Here is a 22,394-nt window from a genome sequence, read left to right as displayed (position 1 = left end):
CAATCAATGTTGTGTAAATTCTGATATCTAGTAGGTTGGGGTTATTTTCAATTATGTCAATTCAATTTCTAAATGCATTTATTGGTCATGCTGTATTCACACCTCATCACCAAATTTATACATTTTGACAGAAAATCCACACTACAAAATCGAGCAGTAAGTGGTTAAGCTTTGTGACAAAGAGCTGCATTTGTAATTCAGTTGTGTGGAGTTTTTTCACTGAAATAAATTTATTCAAACTGAGTTTTGACAATTTATATTTATTTGTATATCACCAATGTACAACAGATGTTATGTAAATGTTGCTGCATAACAAATGGGTCAAATTCAACCTTCAGCTTACAGAAATATAAATCAAATCAATGTAATTCATACCAGTCCATCCATATGGACAGTTTTAAATACACAGATTCTACATCAGTCATAATATTCATACAATACAGTCAAATTCTGTTGGTCATATTTTGCCAATTAAGTTATTTAAGTAAGCCCAGCAGATTTACACTGAGTTACTCAATTCCCTGCAAATGGGCATTATAATATGGTCTTAACTGTTTAGCCAAACCTATTGGTGACATGGCCTCATTATCTTTAAATTTATGAAGAGTAAATTCAGAATACAAAATAAATAAGACTTTTTTCCCCTTGTGGGATAATTCACACTATAGGCAAACTGGATTCATAAAGGTAACGCACAAAACCAATAGTTTTATTTGAAGAGCACATACCTCCAAAGTCACTAGACTGCAGTATCTTTTTTTTTTTTTTTTTTTGTTAAATAGGGTTATGATACAGAAATATGATTAGCAATCCATAACAGTGAGCTATGTTGAAAACATGAAATATCAGTTTATTTATAAAGTGATAAATATGAAAAAAAGAGCGAAGCAAACAGTTGAACTTTTTGTGGAATCCATATTTCCACAGCACACTCCTCTGATTGGTCAATTTGTTGCTACCTGCAAACGGCAGCTGAGTCTTCCCTTTATGTTTTTTCTATTTTATATCTGTAGTCATGCTCATGAAATAGACTAATCTAAATTACAAAATCAATGTTTTCCATAGTGGCAGAAACCTTAATGTCTTCTGCTCTTTAACATACAGAAAGACGATTTATGCCTCAGACGAGTGTCGCTCTTCAAACAGCGACACTGTTTGGGATTTTGTCCGGAGACATGTTGTAGTACGGCAGCTTCTTTTCCTCGTTCCTCCTTTTGATGGACCTGGTTATCTCTGCCAGTTCCTTCCTGAATTTTCCCATGGCGTCCTTGACTGGCTTCTCTATAAAGTGTTCGTCTGGATACATACCCAGATACAGCTGCACAGAAAGAAACTTTGTTTAGTCAAAAGGCTCGCAGCAATAAATAAATCTATATTCTTTAATTCAACTTTAAACGTTGATTTTAGCTCTCCCATCTATGCAGTTTAAATGGCAGCTTGTATTTTCTGCAAACCTCATTCTCCTGGTACTGGCTGAGGGCCCAGACGGCCCCCAGGTGCCAGCTGGACCGTCCGCGATCAGGAAGGCTCTCAATGATCGTTTTCACATCGATCTGCCCTTTCTCCTTCGGAGGGGGCTTCCGCATGGTAGAAGGGGCGTTGGGGATCCATGAGCACCAGTCATACTACATATTGCATACAAAGAAGCAAAATGTATGGAAAATCTGGGGTTTTTTGTGTATTTTGAAAAGTAAAGAAATTCTTCAACAACCTACCTGTCCAAAATTCACGGCAGCATGCTGGGATGAAGCGGTGAATATAACGACAGTCAGGTACTCTACCAGTTCATCGCGTGTCTTCAGAGACTTTGGAAACTCTTTGCACAGATTGGAGGCAAACAGAATTGAGAAAGCCGTCTTTACAAAACCACTCAATTATTTTGCAAGCTGCGCTGTGAAAAGACCCTTGCACAAATGATGATAAACTACCGGATGACGTTACAACACCAGCATTCAGGCAATGTCACCACAAGTCAGCTTTCCTGCGTCTCCCAAGCTCTGTGACCGTTTGTGAAGTCAACGTACCGCAGTAATCGAAGTCCTGCATCCCAAAGCTGCACACGTCTTTGACGAAGGCCTGGATTTCCTCGTCTCCCTGCACTCTCTCGTCACTGGTGTAGTAAATGCCGATCACGTCAGAGACAAAACTGCCGGGAAAAGTAATAGAGGAATAAATCGCATGCCCAACGTATACCCAATTCATTTTTTGATTTATTTCCTTTTGGACTGGAAAGAAAATTGTTTCTCACCTCTTAGTGGCTTCCCATACCTTGTAGCCATCATCCCTGTAGAAATAGGTGGGCAGCTCCTCCGTACTGTCCATGCCACGGCTCTTGATCATGTCAGGGAAGCAGAGAGACCTGAAGGTCAGCATCTTCGTGCCTTTCTGGACAAGCTGGATGTGACCGCCTCCGCCGGTTGCATTGGCCTTGATAAAGCACATGAGAAAACGTCTTATACTTCAGCATAGATGGTTTTGATTTAACTATTCATGAATGCTGTTTCTTTTTGGGTCTAAACCAAAAATATTCAGCTGAATCTGCTAAGCTAGTCTGATTTGAAAATATCTTGTTTATACAGTTTTTCAGACTATTTTCTGCAACTCGATCAGGACAGTAGAGAAACATTTCTAAACACCTGGAATTTGTGTACAAAAAATAATAAAGATTTAATTTATTTGTCTATAAATAAAGTGTTTGGACTGACCAATGTATTTTTTCAGAAGACTTCAGATGTTGTGAAATATCTGAAGTAATAGGTTTTTTTGATGAAATCTAACTAAAAAGAAGAAGAATGAAATTTCTGCAACTACGTTTCTAAAACTGATGTATACAGCCACCGTTTCTGCTGCACTGTATCTCTAACTCCCAGAGATTCGTAATAATAAAAGAAAACATAATAAATGTGCCACTCTTTCTGGTTTAGGTTGTCTTTCTGGAACTGTAAAGTGTCATTTTTCTACTTTCCTCATGTTTTAAAGTTCATGACTTTAAAATATGTAGCCTGTGACTAAGGACACTTGCAAAAAAAAAAACAATTCGACACACACTCCTTGGAAGAGTGTGGTTTTAGTTCTCTCCACAGTTCTGGAAATAAACCACCTTCTTATTATTTTCTCTTGTTGCTTTTGGACAGACGTTGCGCTTATTCCACATTATTTCAATGTCCAGAAACTAACCTTGTCAAAGATCCCACACTCACAGATGAGCTGTTCTCTGGCCTTTGTATTGATGGCGATAGTAAAACGAATGTGCGGGATGAGTAGCTGAGAACAAAAAGAAAAGCAACCGATCGATAAAACTATCAATTTATCAAACAACAAACTATCCCTGACAGTGCTGTACCTTAAATGCCGGGTGAACAGCTGGGAGCTGTCTGAACATGGCGATACCAAACACCTCTGTCATCAGATGTGTCCTGAGCAGGTGTGTGATGTTCTGGTGGTGCTGGAAGTCAGCTGATCGTACCCAGATCTTTGCCAGCAGCCAGTCATACTGACCGTCAGTGGGAAGGAAGATTGGGTTCTCATCTGGATCCTGGCCAAGCTGAGAAAGACGTAGCCAGAGTTCAGATACAGAAAGGAATCAGCTGAAATAGTCCCGCCTACAGGGGCCCAAGCTCGCTGTACCTGTATAGCTATAGGCAGGATCTTGTTCCGTAGGTTCCTGTACAGCAGACACATTGGAGCTGCCAGGTACTGCTGCGTGTACGGGTCTGTGGAGTTTGCATTAATGCCCTCTAACATGTCGTAGTCCACCATGAATATGTTACCTGCCTGGAAGCAGAACGCTGCTTTAAAGTGCACTTCAGCTGAGATGATCAAAAAGTTACAATTGCCAAAGGAAAGTCAAAAAACATGAATAAAAACAGAGAAATATCAACCTTAATTTCCTGCTCCAGGGTCAAGTCCCGCTCAAGGCTAACAGAAACCATCTCATTAGTGACAGGGAACTTGTCAGGGAGTTCGGTGCATTTGCAAATCAACACTGGGTTGCAACCATTCAGAAACTGATAGCCGAACATGAAGTCTTCTTTCCAATGTTCCATCACATACTCTGAAATGCAAGCAATACAAATTAATTTTTAAACAGCGACTTTTCATGAAGCCCATATTGCTGTACTAAAATGTTTTCCCTGATATGGCTAATGTTTTTAATTGTGTGTAATCTGAAAATCACAATTAACAGAAACAAATTAACTTCTCAATAATATTCAATTTTACTGAACTTTATATAATTAATCTTAAAATGACAGCCTCATATGTGTTTGCATAGCATAGCTTGGCACAGTGTAGCGTACTCTAATGTTGTAAAACATAATATAACATAATGAATACAACTTCATAAATGATACATATTGTCACACAGCACACTGGAATATAATGTAGTCAGAGGAGGGTGGAGTAGCTAAAAGTTGTGGTTATGTAAGAGTATCACTGCTTCAACTTTTACTGAAGTAAAAGTTGTAATTTACAAAATAAATGCTTACAGTAGGTTGCTAGAATAAGGTGAAGGGCTTCCAGTGACAATATCTACTTTTTACTTAATATTCACTTGACCTCACCTTAATATTCACCTGACATTGTTCAGCAGGCTTAGCAACATTAAAACAACATAGCTTGCTTATAAACAACATGTCTCACTGTAACATAAACTCCTGAATTTCTGGTTAAAATATCATTGTTCTTCATTCAGTAAAGTTATTTGTGGTGGTCAGGGTAGCCTGACGTTTTACTCAAGTAAGAGTAATAATACATAATAAACTACTAGAAATAATTTTCTTTCTTTCAAAAAGCCTAAGAGTAAGGTGGTGATGCTAACCCTTTTAACTTAGCCAAACTTTGCCTATTTTTACGTAATAATTGTAGCCTTACATTATGCTACATAAAATCAAGACTCACAGCATAACATTAAACAAAGCACAACAAAGGTAACAGAGCAAACCATATAAAGCCCTAAGGCTAAGCTAGTATAGCATGGCATTAAAAAACAAAATGTACAGCTTAGCATTAGTTAGCGTAGTATAGCAACAAAGCTGCTGTAATGTAACATTAATGCCTTTTGTGGTGCATTAAAATCATGTGAGATTACATAAAACATAACTTCACATAAAATGTAGCTTAACATAATATAATTGAAGTTATCATAGCCTAATAACTTCAAGCATCCTAGCAGTTTGTTATAGCATTATCTAAAACAATAGTCCCATAACATAAGACATAGCACATGGAGCACACCCTCTTACTTTGAAAAAAAAACAGTAGCATAGTACAACACCACGCATGTTAGCATAGCAAAGCATAGCTTATTTTAGCATTGCCCATAATAAAACATTGTACAAAGTTAATAACTTTAATTAATGTGAAATGGCTTAGTGTAGTGTAATGGAACATAACATAAACTAGCAGAACATAGTATAATATAGAATAACAACATATTGTAATTTAGAATATACAGCCTAACATAGCAGAGCATTGGGTAGCACAGATTAGCATAACATGCAATTACAGAAAAGAACAGAAAGTTTGTCTGACCTGAGATTGTGTTTTTGATTCTCACGAAGATTTTCTCAAAGTCAGCAAAGTCGCTCCATGAAGACTGAAACATGTTCATGAAGCTGTTCACACACAAGTTCTCAATTCTGAAAAGACATCAACAGGATTACTAATTTATTGACATTTTTAAACCATTAAAATGAGTTTTAGTTATACTAAACAAATAAATCTGACGGCTCAGGTTTTTGATATTTTGTTGAAGAGGCTAGGTGTGATCTTTTAAATAGAAGCAGCATTTATTCTAGCAATGGATTTGAGATAAAGCAGATCAGCGTTTCAACTTTTAATTTTACGAGTTATTACACTTTTTGCACAATATCCTTTTAAACATCAGTTGTTTGTTATAATGCCTGTCAGCAAGTTCAAACTTCTGCCTGAAAGCACTATGCAAATATCCCATGTGATAAACACACAATGACACCACTGTTTCCTTTCCCCAAGGTAAATTATAACATAGCAGCATGCTCTGAGGCATCAGTTCTGCATCTGATTAAGGTTTCATGAAGGCCTTTTATTTTAAAAACACCCACAATGCAAATGTAGGCTAAGTAACCCTCTTCATTGTACTGAGATAGACATAGACTCTACTGAAAAATGGTCCCTTTATGTAGTGTACATGGTTCTACTTACGCCTTACTGTAGTTCAGAATAAAGTCCACTCCCTTTTCACTGTCAAACTGGATGTCTCGGGGGAGGTCCCTGTGTCTGTTAGCATCAATGCTCAGAGGGAATCCTGGCTGCCACTCTTTCCATCTACAAACAGAATAAATGTCATTAAAACAACCCAATCTCCTGCATGTTTTGAGTAAAGCTAACTTACCTGTAGGCTTTTCTTCTCTGATCCAGCTCTTTTTGTCTGTGCTGCTTTACTATACTGGTTTTATCATCCTGAGGCAGAAATGCTAGAAAAGATGCAAAGGCAAGGTGAGGGTTTCAGCAGATGAGTGAGGCAGAATTTTTTATTTTTTATTTTTTTTAGACAGACAGATAGGTAAATACCTCGTCCATCCCGCAGGACCACTTCCTTGTCGTCCACCAGCCAGCGGAAACAGGGAAATTCCACATAATCTCCACACGGGGTCTTGATAGTGACGTACCTGCAGTACCAGTCGTCCTGCATCCAATATTTCTTCTTCTCAATCTTCACCAGTACAATATCACCCAAGTTCTCATCGACTTTCACTTCATATGAGTCAACCTGCAGTTTAAACAGAGGCTACTGTGAAAAACATGGGCTGTGGAAATGAGCTCACTCACTCAGAATCTGACATTTTTAAAACAAAAGTAAAAAAAAATAAAAATTTAAAGATAATCTCAGACGTGTTTTTTGAAAACAGTGTGTGTCTAACATGTTCGACAACAACTTGCATAGATCTAGACAAGTCAATGTGGCTTAGAAATGTCCAAGCCATTTGACTATATTTGTGTGCAGTACAGCAACATTTATGGATGAAATTACTTCTACAAAACGTTTAGGCTTTCTTGTCTTTTATCTAAACTGAAACAACCATAACCCTAACACCCTGACCCCCTTTTTTTTTTTTTTTTTTTTTTAAGTTTACTATTTCTACTGTGCATAAAACAGTATCCAGTTTTTTTATTATTATTATTATTTTTTTGTATCTTTTTTTATTTTTTATTTTTTATTTATTTTTTTTTTTGAGGAGTGTTGCTCCAGAAATGCTTGTCACATTTAGGATAACTTTAGTTAAAATTTTAAAAAAGGGTCTCCATAATTTGCTTTACTCTAAATTTCACACAAAAACCCCCCAAAAAATATTCCTTATATATTTATCAATTTGTTCGGAAATTTGACAAGTATTTTTTTTTTCTTTTTGTTAGTCTGACCTCCTTCATTCAGAAATAAACCTAAACTTATTTTCCTGTCACTGCCCCATGAAGCAATGCAGTGACAATGCAACTTTAAGGTTTCTCTTATTCAAGTCTCTTTTACTAAATTTAATATTCTCGGCATTGATTTAGATTAGCCTCAGAAATTCAAGAAGAATTAAACATAAAATGTTATGATGAGTTTTGGATTGAAAAGCACCGTTAATCTAAACCTAAAAAATAAGTTTTTTATATATAGTCAATATTCTTGTTTCATATAGTTTTTTTTCCTGCTTCTGATGTTAAAAACGTTTTTGTGATAATGTATCTGGAGAAGAACCTTAAAATTAAACTGGATTATAAAAAACCTTAAAAGTTAACAAGTAATTTTCTATCAAAACATGATCCTTTTTAAAATGTAAACGGTGCTGTATGAGTAAGCAGAAGAGACGTGTCACCGCAGGCTTGGCAATTTCCAGAAGTTCATGAATGCTTCCTCTAATATCAAGTTTACTTTATTTTACAACTTCTCTGTTTTCCAACTACCTGGCCGCTCACGTTTAAAGCACGCTTTTGTACAGAACATCAAAAAAAAAAAAAAAAAATGAACGAAATTTGGCACGCGGCTCCCACTTTGCAGTGACTCCACTTACCGCCCCCCTCTCGAAGTCGTTGTAGAGGGGTTTGTCCAGCAGTGTCCTCTCACTGCATCCCTCCGTACCCACCAGCGTGATGTAGACATAATCATCCGTCCCTGCAAACCACTGGCTCCCTGTGGCAACAGTTACTGTGTACGACGGCATGGCAGGTCACAAAACGCCAGGACCCCAAAAAAATCCTCAAATGCCGTCTAAAGGTGAAGAAGCAGCAACAGTGTTACTCTGGAAAGGCTTTTAGTTCAGATGCAGCTCTGCCCTTCACTGACGTAAACTCAAAAATGCTAAAGCAGTGTCTAATGAGGCCAAAAGAGGAAGAAGATTTATTACAGTGACCCAGTCATCAGTGTCTCCACCCTAAAACTGGAAAAAAAAAACCTCCATGGGCTCTTATGCATTTTCCTAATGATATAAATATGTCATCAGCTTGGAAAAACATAGTGACAAAGGAAGAGGGTCTGCACAACTTCTGAAGGGTATTTTTCTATTTAGATTAATCAGAACGATGGTGAGACGAGGTGTCAGAAGTATAAAGACATCATTGTACATTTATCTGAGAGGGAAAAACACACACACACACACACACACACACACACACACACACACACACACAGGCTCTTTGGAGAACATAAGGAAGTGAAGGGGCCGAAAGCTAGAAACTAAACTTGGTGCCAGTTTGGAAAACATCCCAACCTGGCACTAGATGGTGGGAGATAACCAAAAATAAATAAATAAAATAATAAATGTTCTTTTGCAAAGATAAAAATAAAACATAATTATAGTTTTTAATCTGGATTTCACTCATAATAAGGAAATGAGTCTTCTGTTACACTCATTCATTTACCAGTCAAATTAGTGCATGTTGTCAAACAACAACAGGCAGTGTATTCCTGTGCCAGTAAAATAAATGCAAATGTTAAACACAGCCCTGCCGTAGTTTTAGCCATAAAACTGTGACATAAAGATTAATAGGAATCCTCCATGAGTCCAAAACCCAGTCAAATGAAAAACGGAAAAGGCGGAAGGTGCGGCACAAAGGAGATGGTGTTGCACATCGGTTATTCAGCAACCTAAACGAAACTTTGAATAAATGCTGAGATTCAGACACTTGTAGTTCTCAAAATGTTTTATCTGCTTTGTGCGACATCAAACAGACTGAAAAGCATCTCTACAGAACATATACGAGTATCTGCGCATTCAGAAACAGCAGCACTGTGAAAAGAGATGTGGCAGCCATCAGAGGATGATGAGCTGCTCCAGACTTTATTCTGTTTCCTAGATGGCGGCTTCAAACTCTCAACAAAGCGTGAGACTACACCCCAGGGAAGTAAGGAACACTTACAATGAACATGTATTTTATATTGAAATAAAAACACTTACTGCACTTCATTATGTTGAACGTATAAATAATAAAATCTCCCTTTGTTCAAGTCATTTTAAAACAATACACTTTTCAATCATTTATGGGTGCTTTCTAGAACTTTTTTCACTTTTTTTCAACAACCACAAATGGCAGCAACCTTCTACTGAGGTTTTATGTGACAAACCAACACAAAGTAGCACATGATTGTGAAGCGAGACAAAAAAAAAAAAGACAGTTTTCCATTTATTTTACAATGAATTACCTAAAATGTCTTTTGATTTCCAATTGAGCTCATGTGATGTGATCAGGGGGATCTGGCCATCTAGTCCAAAAACTGGGCCTGATCTGTCTGTTTGCTATGTTGTGCATGGCTTATGGCCACAATGAACTTCTTATCGTTTTATTTCAGAATTAGCTTTTTCTTTTGCCACTCTTCTGTAAAAGTCCAATATGTGGAGCACACAGCTAATAATTTTCCAACTACTATTAGTCTCAGGTGCTTCTCTGACACTTTTCTTATTCTTTCTTCATTTGCTTTATTTTATTTAGAGGTCAGACTAAAGAATCAAGGGCTGATTACATATTTATGTTCCTCTTGTCATACTTGTTTTAAACCATGAAACCGTTCTAGAGGCATTTCAAATTTCCACACTACTTTGTGTTGTTGCATGACATAAAGTCTCACAAAAATACATTACGTTTTGCGGTTGTGTCGTAACAATGTGGAAAAAACAAAGAGGTATAAATGCTTTAGCAAGGCACTGTGCTTTATTGTTCATTTGCAGTTAATTATAAACATGATCAGTGATCACTTTTTAGGATGAAGACGGTCCAACGCAGAAGAGATTATTTGTATGGAGCCTTGTTAGAAATGTTTTATCAAATTACTTTTACTGAAAAGAAAAGTGGAAAATTTCCTGTTTTCAGGAAATTAAGAGCTTAGTTTCTTCAATAGCTTTTTTTTATTATATAAAGCCTATTTGGGTTCCCTAAAATTATTAAAGACAAAAAAAAGAACAAAAAAATAACCTGCGAAGGTACTGACCGCTGTTTAGAGTTAAATAGTCTGTTTTCCTTTTCATCTGAATTTAGATCAAGCTGTAAATTTTATCTTTTTTGTCAAAGAAATGTCATTATTACAAAGTAATAACTAGTAAAAAATACAAATAAAAAAAACGTCTCAGTTGACTGAAATCTGGGGTTAAAATGATTAAACAGCAGAAATAAGTTTTGTTTTGTTGTGTTTGATCAGGCCAAATCAAGCATGTAATGTCCACGTCTGAGGTTTGCAGTGCGCACGGCTGAATAACAATTTACATCTTGTTTCAATACTGCCACCCAGTGGCAACATGTTGCTAAAGCAATAAATAAAAAAGCTTCAGTGCAATTTAAACCTGAGTTCCCTGTAAAATATTGTGGTTGTTCATCAAGCGACATCATCACAGTTACAACAGACTCACTCTTGACATTAAATGCATGTTAAGAACCATGAACACGTGTTTAGCAGTATTTAAAACAGAAACAAAAAATTGCTCCATTTAAGACCTGAAAATTAAATGGAAGGCCGTTTTGAGATATCATGTGGCACGCACAAACAGTATTTATGCTGATTTGTACTGAGAAAGCAAAAAAAAAAAAGAAAAAAAAGAAAAAACATTTTCCAAAGTACTGAATTACAAAACTAAAGACATCCCCTCAGTCAAGGGTGTACAAAGAAATCGTAAATGTCACCATTTAGCAGCAGCTACCTCTTACATCAACTTGGTAAACTTAAAAAAAAAAAAAAAAAACGTCTAAGGATATAATCGAGCAGCTGTACAATGACAAACACTCATAATAATTTAAAGAACAAAAGCAAGTTATTTCATTCAACAGAAAGAAAAAAATATGTGCTTAAAATGATTTAAATTGTGATAAATGATTAAAATGTGATTGTGTTTGCTAAACATTCCAGGGCTGCTCTGGTGCTGCTTGCATAACTGATCAAGAAATCATAAGGATGCTTTAAAACAAAAATGTTTTCGGTAATGATGCAGATGGAGGGAGGATTACAGCCTCCCGGCTGTTCGACACTATAGTTCCCCTTTGTCTTTACCATCGACTCTCCTGGTTTCTTTGGGGAGCTGAACTACAATAAGACATACCGAGCGAACTCGCTGATTGAGCGGCAACTCCGTCAGGGAAACGCGGAAGCTGATCGGGTCAACGATCTGATCGTTCAGGCTCAGGAGGAGGAGACTAGTTCAGATGGAGGACTTGCTTCATGAACTCGTAGGTGGTGAAGGCCATGGCCTGTGAGGGCACGCAGCGGATGTAGTTAAGAGAAAGGCCTCGGTATAGTCCTCTCTTGATACCGTATGTGTTATACACGTACTTCAGAGTCTTGAAAGGCGATCTGTGCACATGCAAGACAAACAACACTGTTATTACCCACAAATAAGAAATAAAACACAGAATCGAAGACAATTTTCTGTTTGCTTTGAGAGCAAGTATTTCAAGTACGCAGGGCGTCATTTGGAGTCCTTAAAAATGGATTCTAAAATTACATGAAATCTCTCAAGGCTAATAAAACGTTGCCGTTTCTGGAAAATCTGACAAAGAGAAGTAGTTAAAGCGAGAACAATGAGTCGGGCTTGGAAAAGTATTCAATGAACCTTTCCAGGAATGAATGGTATGTTGCTGGAGCCTGACGACTCGGAGTGCCACTAGATTTAAGCTTGTTTTATAACATAAAAAGTTCTCAAATATTTGGATACTCACACATCCCATCATGTTTCAACCACAGATTTTTAACACATTTCACTTGGGTTTTATGTGATGGACCAGCACAAAGTAAGGCTGCAAGATATTAGGTAAGTCAGATAGCCATATGATTTAAGATATATTTTTAAAAAATAAACAACCCTAAGACTAAACATAGACTACAGATAACGAGTAATCTGCGCAGCTATTTGGGAAAAACCTAACAATAAAGTTTTAACAGAAAAAATCTGCATAAAAAGTTTTGCATAAAAACCTCTTCTTGACCATCTTTTCGTCTTATGACAATTGTCACCAACAAATCCATACAGTGATGTTATATCAGTGAAAAGTGAAAACTCGGTGGAAGCACCTCCTGCAGCTTGTACAGCTGCATGTCCCTTTGGGTCCAGTAAGTGTAAATTTAGAATGAAAGATTCTAAGAAAATATTCTTGATTAAATATTCAAATATTTCCACAAAAGAAAAGTTATGATGTCATCTCACTGTAAAAACCAAACTATGACAAGTCAAACCAGCAGCGATACTCACCCACATTTATCCGAATCAGGAAGTGCAGTTCCTAACTGCATCCTCCTCCTTGCCACATCCAAGGGGTAGCTGGTGAGGAAAGTCCCATCATAACACAGAAACCAGAAATGATGACGTTGAGTTATTAAAAATTGGAAACCGACCCGCGTTTGACTCGGTCGGAGCTTAAAAATCCAACACGTCCATCAAGAAAAGCACTTACGAGACAGTCTGAGCGAAGGCACCAGCAACCCCTCCACAGAGCAGGTTGATGTGGGTTTTCAGAACGAGCACATCCGGGTTGTCTGACGTGGGGCGGCCCAGCTGCTCCGGGAAGTGCTTCAAGCCTTGACTCTTCAGGGTGCCAAATGTAAAGAAGGAGAGCCCTTGGAGGATGCAGAGAGAAATAAGAGACTGGCTAGACATGTGGAGGGCATTATGCATGACATTTGCAAGCACCTTTGAGCAACAAAATAAATGCACCAAAGCTCACCTGCATAAGGCGCCATTCCAACAAGAGTTGGAGTCAGGCCTCTATAAAACCCGGATGCGCCCTCCTGTGGAAAGGAGTTAACAGGTAAACAGAGAGTAAGCAGAAACTTACAATCTGATGTAACACTTCAGTTTAAGTTAGCAAAGTTCACCAACGGTAAATCACCTTGCGATAAATGGAGCGGAAAACATCAATAATTCCAGAGTAGCGTTGATCACCCTTCACCTGGAAGGCCAGCCGGGCTCGGACCACGTCCAGAGGGTAGGTGCATATCACCGCAGTCATGCCTGGAAACACATAAGCAAAAGATCATGAAATCACAGTAAAAAAAAAAAAACCCATAAAAAATACAACAGTCTAATAACACTATCTGTGCCTGTAAAGCTTGGGGCACCGTGATAAGAGGTCTATCAGTACCTGCCATAGATCCTGCCATGAGGCGATGGATGTGTCCAGAGATCCCAATCCGTTTATTTAACAGCTATGAAGAGATCGTCAACAATAATGCATCAAAAATAATGCCTACACGGGAAGCGCATTCATAAACATAAAACATAATGTTGGACCAGAGAATTAATGATAAAATACTCACTTTACCTTTTTATATTTGTCAAAGGCCATGAACTGAATGGCTCCGTAAGGAAATATCCTGACCATCATTGCACCGTTGCCCCTGTACAGGCCCAGGATGCCTTCTTTCTTTGGCACAGCCATGAAAGTGGAAAACACCCCTACAGAGAATATTCACAAGATTCACTCTGGTGATAAACTAACTCATTAAGAGTTAATTTGCTTGTTTGGTAGTTAGTCAGTAATTTACCGAGATGTTTGTAATGGGGGTTCTGGCCCTGAAGAAGAATCTTGACTCTGTCTAGGGGGGCGATGGTAGACTTCGCGCAGCATCCTGCTACACCTGTAAACAGAACAATACTCATACATGAACGTGTAAACAAAATGTCAGGCTTCATGCACAAAAAGACAAAACGTCTCTGCTTGTGCAGCATGTTTCATTTTTTTTTTTTTTATGTGACATTGTGGTATTTTAATTCAAATAAGAATCAAATTCAGGGTCCATGTGTACATGCATGTTGAAAAGCTAGCCACTGAACATCACTATTCTGTGTACTGGCTATCCTTATTTATGAAAAAAGGGGAAAACATAAATATTCCATAGGGTCAGTTTGGTTAGCAGCATGCCTAAAGGAAGGGAGAACTCTTTAACCAGCTGTCATTAAATTTATTATACAACTGATTCTTTTGGTCACAGTTTTCAGTTGTTTAATTATTAGTGATTTTATTGAACTTACCACACTCTTCTTTTTAATCATTCGATTTGTAATCATTTTGACAACCATGTAGGAAACTGGAACTTTTTCATCTGATAAACTAGGTTAATCTGCCTAGAATACATGGATCTATTCCCCTCCCCCCTTTAACCTATTGGATATTTGCATAAGCTTGGGATAATCACTATACGCTGGTAGCAGGACAGGCTCATTATATCAAGTGCTATTCTACCTTTACATCATCTGATATAGTTTTACAATAAATATCCATTCCTGTATTATGTTACAGGTGTTTTTGTTGTTTTGTTTTTTTTTGCATGAAAGGGCAATAAAGCCCTTAATATAGGAAGTGATTTATACAAATTATATAATTTTGTATAAGACTGAACCCTCCCGAAACTGCCCTGAACATGATTACGGAAGTAAGCTGATGCATCATATCATACCTCCAGCCACAAAGGAGCGAAGCCAGTAGTAATCTCTTTTAGCAGGTGTACTGCTGCTGCTGCTGCTAGTAGGGGAGGGTGTGGAGACAGCAGCCTCCGATGTCATCCTCTCTGCTCAGGAATCTGACACATCCATGCCTGTTAGGTTTAGTGAAAACACTGTGAAATATAAACTATTGGATCTAGTCCAGTGGTTCTTAACCTGGGTTCGATCGAACCCCAGGGGTTCGCTGAGTCGGTCTCAGGGGTTCGGCGGAGCCTCTTCCGCGGAGGTAAAGACACACTTGTGTAAAGTCGTGAGGATACGCCCCGCTTTGCCATCACTTGCTGCAGAGGATCACTTTACATTGCTTAGCCAGTCAGAGCTGCGGAGGAGCTGATTGAAGGAGTTCCACTCTTTTCACCAAATTCTATAGTCTACATCTGCTCCTTAGTCGCATCTTTTCGGGGTTGCTACTGCCTCTAGTGGCGTGGGGGTGGTAACACAGCTAATATAATGGGGGGATAAGAAGGGTTCGGTGAATGCGCATATGAAACTGGGGGGTTCGGTACCTCAAAAAAGGTTAAGAACCACTGATCTAGACGAACCATAAAGCGCATGTCAAAACTGCAAAATTACCTTAATCCGGAAATAACAAACCTTTCACAACATGTGAACTGAAACTTAAGCGAAACTAAATCTTCCTGTATTATTTCATTTATCTCTGACCAACTGTGAAAGCTGTTTTCACAGACCGAAAGGGTCACACTGGTTATAGGAAATGTGTGCAAGATCACTGTCAGCGATTAGCATCCACGCCCACATGGAGCTTCAGCTAAATGACAACACTAAATGACAGCTGCAATAAAAAAGAAAAGAAAAGATACTTACAAACTAATGGGAATAGGAAAGCAAACAGTCAAAGCAGCATCAATAGTGAAGTTTAACGATGTTTTTCAATGGAACAAGAACCTGCACCTTCGCCGCTTTCCCCCCCATCTTCTCCTTTACTCGTTGAGACAAAATGACATATGGATAAAGATGGCTACGAGCTACTGAAAGGTTTGTGACGATTGCGTCGTAAGACAAATGTGTGACTGAGACACGGTACAGTGTCTCAAAATATGAGGAATTACAACATCTGTGCCCTTCAGCCTCAGACGACTAACTGCTACCGGACATAAACAGTCGCAGGATATTGACGCAAGATGATGTTTCCGGTTGCGGACATGGGAGGGACCATAGAGCTGTGTGAGCTCTAGGAGAGTCAAACTGTGTCTTTAATGACATGGTGATATTAATTTCTTTTGAATGTCTTTATTGCTATTTTATTTAAACGATCACATCTGTAAATATATACTTGAACAATGATGTGTTTCCCAGAACAAATGTAAAAAAAATATATTAAATAAAAAATTTATCAATTTTTAAGTTTCTAATTTCCAAAATATGTATTCCAAATACTTAGGTATCTGTTTAATACTTGAACTGCTGCTTTGTACAGTTACTTAGTATAAAACTGCTTATGCAGCAGTCTTTTGTATGAAAAAAACAGAAAAATCAAAAAATATGACAAAAAATAAATATCTTGAAACTGTATCTCGTGGTTTTGTAATACAACATTTCAATTCTTGCAATCAATGGCCTTTTACTTTCAAATCCGATTTTGCGTAAGCAGATTTTCTACCTGTAACAAAAATATGTAAAACTGTGACTCAAATCAAATCTAAACAAAAGCAATGTTCACCCTTCCATTTTTAAAGTAGCTTTTTTAAAATTAATTTTTTAACCAATTGAATGAATCATTTTCCAGTAGCTGCAGTAGCTGACAGATTGCGCAAGGTGGAGGATTCTTTTGTCCAGTTTTAATCCCATCCTATTGACTGTTTGCTCTGCTATCAATAACACTGACTTGATGAAGGTCTTAATTTTAGAGTATCAATAATTCTGGCTCTTTCAGAAAGCTCCCCTAAAAATCATTTTATGATCACACATCCTATTTATAACTAAGTTTTAAGAAAGCATTCATGCTCTTGGTATGCTGAATTGATACAAGTTTACGGCAGCGACTGTCATTTCCTCCTTCTTTTTACCTGGTGTGAAACTCTAGAATCCAATCAACCATTCGAGTTGCAGGCACAGAACCCACCACACTGACAGAACATCCAGTAAAAGAACTGATGTCGTTTGGAGTGCAGGGGCGCTCCTGAAAATAATTGTTGACTCAGTAGCCACATCAGTCATCTGGTGTTGTCTGTTGGAGCAGCAGTTTATCTAAAACTGAACTGAAGCGGTTAGATAAACTCATCAGGGTTAACAGTGTCTTCCACCCCATGCAAGAAGCTGTTACTAAAGTGGAGAGTGACAAACTGCTGCATCATCAGTGCACAAAGGAACTTTACCGCAGCTCCTTCCTCCAAACAGCTGACAACCATAGCTCCCGACAAACTTAAACTCAGCAAGTGTTTACATCCTTGCTTTAATTATTTGCAGAGTTTTTCCTAATTTAATATTACATCAGTATTGGTTGCACAGGTTTTTTCCAATTCCTGTAAATAATTTATTGTTATTTTTTATTTACAAATGTCCCTGCACATTTCATTCATCATCCTACTCCGTTGCATAATTCTTTGAATCTGAGGAAGCTATAAATATTTAAAGGGGGAATATTGTGTAAAATCAACTCTTTTTGAGTTACTGTGTTATAATGTTATTTCTTCATCAAAAACATACCTGGAGTGTTGCTTTGATTCTTTCATACATGTTTGAGGAATCCTTGAATCTCGTGGCAGTCATCTGGGGTGCCTAAACGCTTGACCTCACAAATCTCCTCCTGCCAGGTCTCCCCCAAGCTCCTCAAAACTAGCGGCAGCAGCAATTAGCAAACACGTGTTGGAATTGGAAGTCCGCTGACCTTATGACAATACTACATCTCAGTTCAATTCTACTACTATATGACAAACATGTCGGTCCTTTAATAATTTTTTAGGATGTAAATTTGCACTTAATGTACAATATTTTCCGTATTTATTTTGTTATAAATCTATTTAAACTACAAACTCCAACGTATCTACTGACATTTTATACAATAAGCTGTAACTGTGGAACGCAAGAAAAAAAAACTTTTTACTAGTTGTGTCATAAACTGACACATTATGAGTAAAAAAAAATGTTTCTAAAACTTTACGAGGTTATTTGATTGACCCATTGCTTTTGACACAGTCCTGCTGCGTTCACGTGTCTGTACTCCATTTCGGGTTTTCCAGTCCTCACAAAGAGCTCTCGGCCAGCTCAGAGACCGTGGGCTGCGTCTGGTGGAGGGAGAGTGAGCGGGGCTGCCCTGAATGGATTGACAGAAGAGGGATTTACATTTCAACGTAGCGTCGTGCTCCGCAAAGACTTTACACGGTAGCACGGCTGGAAAAGCGGCGGTTCTGTTCGGTGCCCGTCCCCGGCTTGTCGGTACTGGTATCATGTCCATGTGTCACCCCCGGGAGAGGATTGAACTTAGCAGCGGTCTATATTTATCGAGGAGGGAAACCAATACAAGGTCTCGCCGTCTCGCTGGAGCGGAGTATTATTAGCGGTCCAGGCAGTGCAACTGTCTCTCCCTCTCTCTCTCTTTCTGCGGTATGTAAAGCATTTCGGTCTGTAAACGTGTAAATAAAAACCCACTCGGGTTAAAGTAGTAAGGGCTTTGGCAAAGCGAGGTTTCCAGACGCGCAGTGCTTCGTGTTATTTAAATGACAGCGGTCAAGTGCAAAATAATAATAAAGAGCGACGCTGAGGGCGGTTTTTACACAGTAATAACCCCCTCTTCCGCCAGCCAGGAAGACGAAAACAGGATCCGACCTCCGGACAGAGCCCTCTCTCCTCGACGGGCCTGCCCTTTAAAATGTTAAAGCCTCTCCATGTTTGTTTTATGCACTTCGTTTGATTATTTCTCGTCTTTTTTTTCTGTTTACGGCTTTATTGGCATCAGCCCCTCGGCAAATGCCCCTCCTATTTTTAGGAGGGGCAAAAGTAAAAACGAATACAGTTGGATTTAAACAACTGATCTGTAAGAAGTTATTTAAATTTTATATTATTTAAACTTTTTGTGGCTATATTCTTATTTGTTTGTCCCTTCTGTCTTTATAGGTGATGCTCTGCAACTGCCAGCTAACATTCATTATAATTTACAATTCGAGAAAAAATCATAATAGAAGAAGAGTTTAAGATTTTTAGTTTTTTTTCTGAGCGAGAGATAAACAATTACCTGGCTCCCATGCTGGCTGCCAAAGGTCCTCTCCTTTACACCCTCAGCCATGCCTGCACCTACCAAGCCAACCAGGAGACAGACACCTGCTCAGAGAAAAAAAGCCCAGAGAGGGACCAGCACTAGGGGCCAAACCTGTAACACACAGAAAACACCAGCAGAATCCACACGGTCAACTTCGAGAAGCAACCAGGCCAAATCAGGCCAGAGTCCTCGTGGAAGCGGGAAGAATCCCAGGAGGTCCCCTGGCAGAGGTAGCCATGCCGGAAATGTAACGGGATCTACTAGACTTAGACGGTCGAGCAGTGTGCCCGAAAACCCCCTTGGGCCGAGGAAGTCCCAACGGGGAACGCAAGTGTCTGTTGCTCCCTGCCAGTCTCCGAAAGCGTTCACAGGAGGGAAAAACAGGAGGGGGAGCAGTCGGAGAAGAGCTGCATCCCGGCAACAAAACACAAGTAACAAGCCCTCAAGCATCAGCATCAACAATTCTCCTCCTGATGGAAAAAATGAGAAACCAGACAACAAAGAACCCCCCAGAATGCATCATGAGGCTGGCGTTGAAGCTGCGGCAAGTCTTGAGCCTAACGATGCTATAGAGGGTAGCTCTCTTGAAGCTGACACACATGGAGGCGATTTGCAGCACAGCTGTGACAGCCTTATAACTGAAGATGAAAAGTCTTTCAGCAATAACAGTGAAGGGGACTCAAAGCCAGCTACTGAGGTCACAGCTTGTGACGACAGTGATGGACGGGTAGGTGACGGGAGGGGAGATCACACCTCTGGCTCATCAGAATTAACAGGCAGCGGCTCCCTGGGGGCACAGGGCAGCAGTGAGAAAAATGACACTTCATCTGTCCATGGTAATGAGCTTGATCATCTTGACAGCAGTGGTAAGCAAGATGATGGGGGCGCTGTCCAGCAAGCGGAGGGTGAAGAGCTGGCCATGAAAGCGAGTAGGACAGATGAGAAGCCGCTGGTTGTCACAGAGAGAGATGTTGAGAGTTTGGAAGCAGAGACGGAGGTTGAGAGACAAGACGAGACAATGAGAGTGAAGGAAGAAATCGCTGTGAAGCTGGGAAGTAGTGAGAGTGAAGACATTTGGGAAAAAGACACCCAAACCAACACTCCAACAAGTCAAACCCCAGATCCGACTCATTGTAACCCACTGACGGCACAGTCAGAGTCACCTGTGCGTGTATTCTTCAACGCAGCTACCTCATATCCCACCAAAGCTGTCTCCACCTCAGATTTGTGTGAGCTGGAGGTTGTGAACCAGGCAAAGACAGATTTTCGACCAACCGTTCATGGTGCTAAGCCTCAACTCGCAGGGTCTTCGCCTAACTCTGATGCTGCTCTGAAGGTGCAGACTGTTATAGTGACTAGAAGTACTCCGGTTATCATCTGTCGGGACTCTCTGCAGCCAAGAAATCTCGGGAAGTCGGATGTAAGAGAAGCGCCTGTTGCTGGGGTAGAGAAGCAAGCTTGCACACCAGGCGAGACCAAAGACGAAGGTGAAATATATAAAGAGCCACAAAAAGAGAAGCCCTTTCCCCCCTTTATGCTACTTACCGAGGCAAACACCAAACCCCCCACAGGAAAGCACGAACCAAACTTTGTTGTGGATGGCACTCGGGCAGCAATGCCAGAGGATAACCCTGTGCCAAAGATCTCGACTTCCTCCGTAGACAGCAGCTCCACTTTGTCCTGCTGTTCGGAAAGCACTCGTTCCTCGTTTTCTTTTGACACCGAGTCAGAGACCGGGTGCGGCGATGCCAGCTTCTCCGCTCTGCCTGGATCCTGGGGGCCAGAGGGAACGGGCTCGCTCGCCTGCCCGACTCTGACATCAGTAAGGAAGGAGAGGAAGAAGCGCAGCAGGTGTGGGGCGTGCGAGCCATGCCTCAGGAAGATTAACTGTGGCCAGTGCAGCTGCTGCCTCAATCGCAGGACCGGCCACCAGATCTGCAAGCTTAGGAAGTGTGTGGAGCTGAAGAGGAGAAGATCTTCATCTGTAATCAGTCAACGTGACGCACAGGTAAGACATGTAAAATTCTTTGTTACCCCTTGTGAATAACAAACTTTAGTCAGACAATGGATTTTACATTGGGAATAAAATGAATTTACGCAGATCTTCTGCAAACAGCTGATCGGAGGCGGTTTCTACCCTGTGACATCGATTCTTGTGATCTCTGAGGTTTCCTGCCCACTGATAAAAGCGATGATTGAAAGTTACAAGAAACAAACAGTTGAAACAGAAGCTTTCACTTTCAGATAAATAAACTTCTCAGTCGGTGCTATCAGATGGTGAGCTTTGTGGCGTTTTTCTGTTAAATGTTATGACTCGTCACTGAGTGAAAGGGGAAGTATTGCCTGTGCACATGTGTGTGTTTGGAGGATAGAGATCCGACTGTTGGACGGGAAGCCACTGGCACATGACTGCCGGCAGTTTAGCACATGTTTAAAGAACTGCCCTGTTTCACATGCCTACGTGAATGAGTGTGTTTGTGTGTGTGTCCTCGGTGTTGCAATCAGGAGAGCAACTTTCAGCAATGTGTGAGGACAGAAAATAAAGCATCCGAAAACGAAGCCACTCAAAACTGATGTAGATAAATTATATAAAGAGTTCAATCTTAAAGTGAGTCTCCACTCAATTTATGAGCAGCGTTTGTGTTTTGGATTTAGTCTGCCTCTCGGATGTTTCAGGCTTTTAAGGTTGACAGTCTTGATGAGATCAGGGCTTTGTGGCCATCTGCTGCAGGACTTATTTTACGTCTTACTGCTGAATATAGTTCTTAATGCCATTGCTTCCATGCTGTAGGTTGCTATGTCTCTGAACTGTCTGTTGTCGTTTGAATAAGGACCTAATGCAGATCTCTTTAAGATATATGAGAAGCATTGAATTCCACTGGCATAATCACATACTGATACAAATCCCTACCCATAAACAAGCCAATTTCTCCCTGTATTCCTCTATTTCACATCTTGCATGCCAAGTTTTACCTTGTTTTACTGGCATGTTTTCCAGGTTGTGTACACATATCTGCTCTTACTGTAGAATACGTTTCTGATTCTCTGGGTCAGTAATTTTGATGATTTATGGAGTAAAAAGAAAAAACAACTAATTTGTCATTTGACCAAAACAGTTCCAGCTAAAGTCCTAGCAAACTCTTTTTCTCTGACATCATTCTTAAGCAAGGAATTGGCATGTAGACACCATCTAATGCGGTGACTATCAAAGTCTTTATGGTAACACTTTAATAAAT

At 39.6% G+C, this 22,394-nt stretch overlaps 3 protein-coding genes across 5 annotated transcripts in view; 1 reads left to right on the top strand and 2 right to left on the bottom strand.

The window, feature by feature from the left end:
- Nucleotides 1-240: 240 nt before the first annotated feature.
- alox5a (arachidonate 5-lipoxygenase a) lies at nt 241-8,786 on the bottom strand. The gene is made up of 14 exons (XM_008429600.2): nt 8,037-8,786; nt 6,553-6,751; nt 6,374-6,455; nt 6,184-6,306; nt 5,533-5,639; nt 3,882-4,054; nt 3,628-3,774; nt 3,344-3,544; nt 3,178-3,264; nt 2,249-2,427; nt 2,025-2,146; nt 1,716-1,816; nt 1,455-1,625; nt 241-1,318 (listed from the first exon to the last, which is right to left on the bottom strand). Exons 1-14 carry the CDS (start codon nt 8,184-8,186, stop codon nt 1,139-1,141), a joined length of 2,022 nt encoding a protein of 673 aa, XP_008427822.1. The 5' UTR covers nt 8,187-8,786; the 3' UTR covers nt 241-1,138.
- Nucleotides 8,787-9,643: 857 nt separating this feature from the next.
- Nucleotides 9,644-19,272, bottom strand: slc25a16 (solute carrier family 25 member 16). 3 transcript variants are annotated; one of them, XM_008429598.3, is made up of 10 exons: nt 19,135-19,272; nt 14,897-15,034; nt 13,985-14,077; nt 13,762-13,895; nt 13,582-13,645; nt 13,330-13,451; nt 13,165-13,228; nt 12,895-13,057; nt 12,693-12,761; nt 9,644-11,797 (listed from the first exon to the last, which is right to left on the bottom strand). In XM_008429598.3, exons 2-10 carry the CDS (start codon nt 15,000-15,002, stop codon nt 11,641-11,643), a joined length of 972 nt encoding a protein of 323 aa, XP_008427820.1. In that variant the 5' UTR covers nt 15,003-15,034; nt 19,135-19,272; the 3' UTR covers nt 9,644-11,640. The 3 variants fall into 3 exon arrangements, with proteins under 3 accessions (XP_008427820.1, XP_081472389.1, XP_008427818.1); XM_081616263.1 differs by lacking the exon at nt 19,135-19,272 and adding an exon at nt 17,610-17,885; XM_008429596.3 differs by lacking the exon at nt 19,135-19,272 and adding an exon at nt 15,768-16,209.
- The window catches only part of tet1 (tet methylcytosine dioxygenase 1), a 33,602-nt gene continuing 30,391 nt past the window's right edge, over nt 19,184-22,394 (top strand). Inside the window, exon 1 of the mRNA XM_081616257.1 lies at nt 19,184-21,166. Within this exon, the coding sequence (XP_081472383.1) occupies nt 19,184-21,166 (1,983 nt within the window). The remainder of the gene's footprint in view (nt 21,167-22,394) is intronic.

The sequence above is a fragment of the Poecilia reticulata genome, chromosome 15 (assembly GCF_904066995.2).
Source record: "Poecilia reticulata chromosome 15, P_reticulata-male-v2, whole genome shotgun sequence".
Taxonomy (NCBI): Eukaryota; Metazoa; Chordata; class Actinopteri; order Cyprinodontiformes; family Poeciliidae; genus Poecilia; species Poecilia reticulata.
Note: the sequence above shows the minus strand (reverse complement) of the source record. Positions and strands in the feature narration are given on the sequence as shown.

Coding starts and splice junctions, on each gene's coding strand:
- slc25a16 (XM_008429598.3), bottom strand. CDS start 15,002: ATGACATCGGAGGCTGCTGTCTCCACACCCTCCCCTACTAGCAGCAGC. Junction 13,452..13,581: donor CATGGCAGGATCTATGGCAG/GTACTGATAGAC, acceptor ATGTGTTTCCAG/GCATGACTGCGGTGATATGC. Junction 12,762..12,894: donor GCCTTCGCTCAGACTGTCTC/GTAAGTGCTTTT, acceptor TTTCCTCACCAG/CTACCCCTTGGATGTGGCAA.
- alox5a (XM_008429600.2), bottom strand. CDS start 8,186: ATGCCGTCGTACACAGTAACTGTTGCCACAGGGAGCCAGTGGTTTGCA. Junction 4,055..5,532: donor AATCAAAAACACAATCTCAG/GTCAGACAAACT, acceptor CTTGCATTTCAG/AGTATGTGATGGAACATTGG. Junction 2,428..3,177: donor AGTGTGGGATCTTTGACAAG/GTTAGTTTCTGG, acceptor TGCTTTATCAAG/GCCAATGCAACCGGCGGAGG.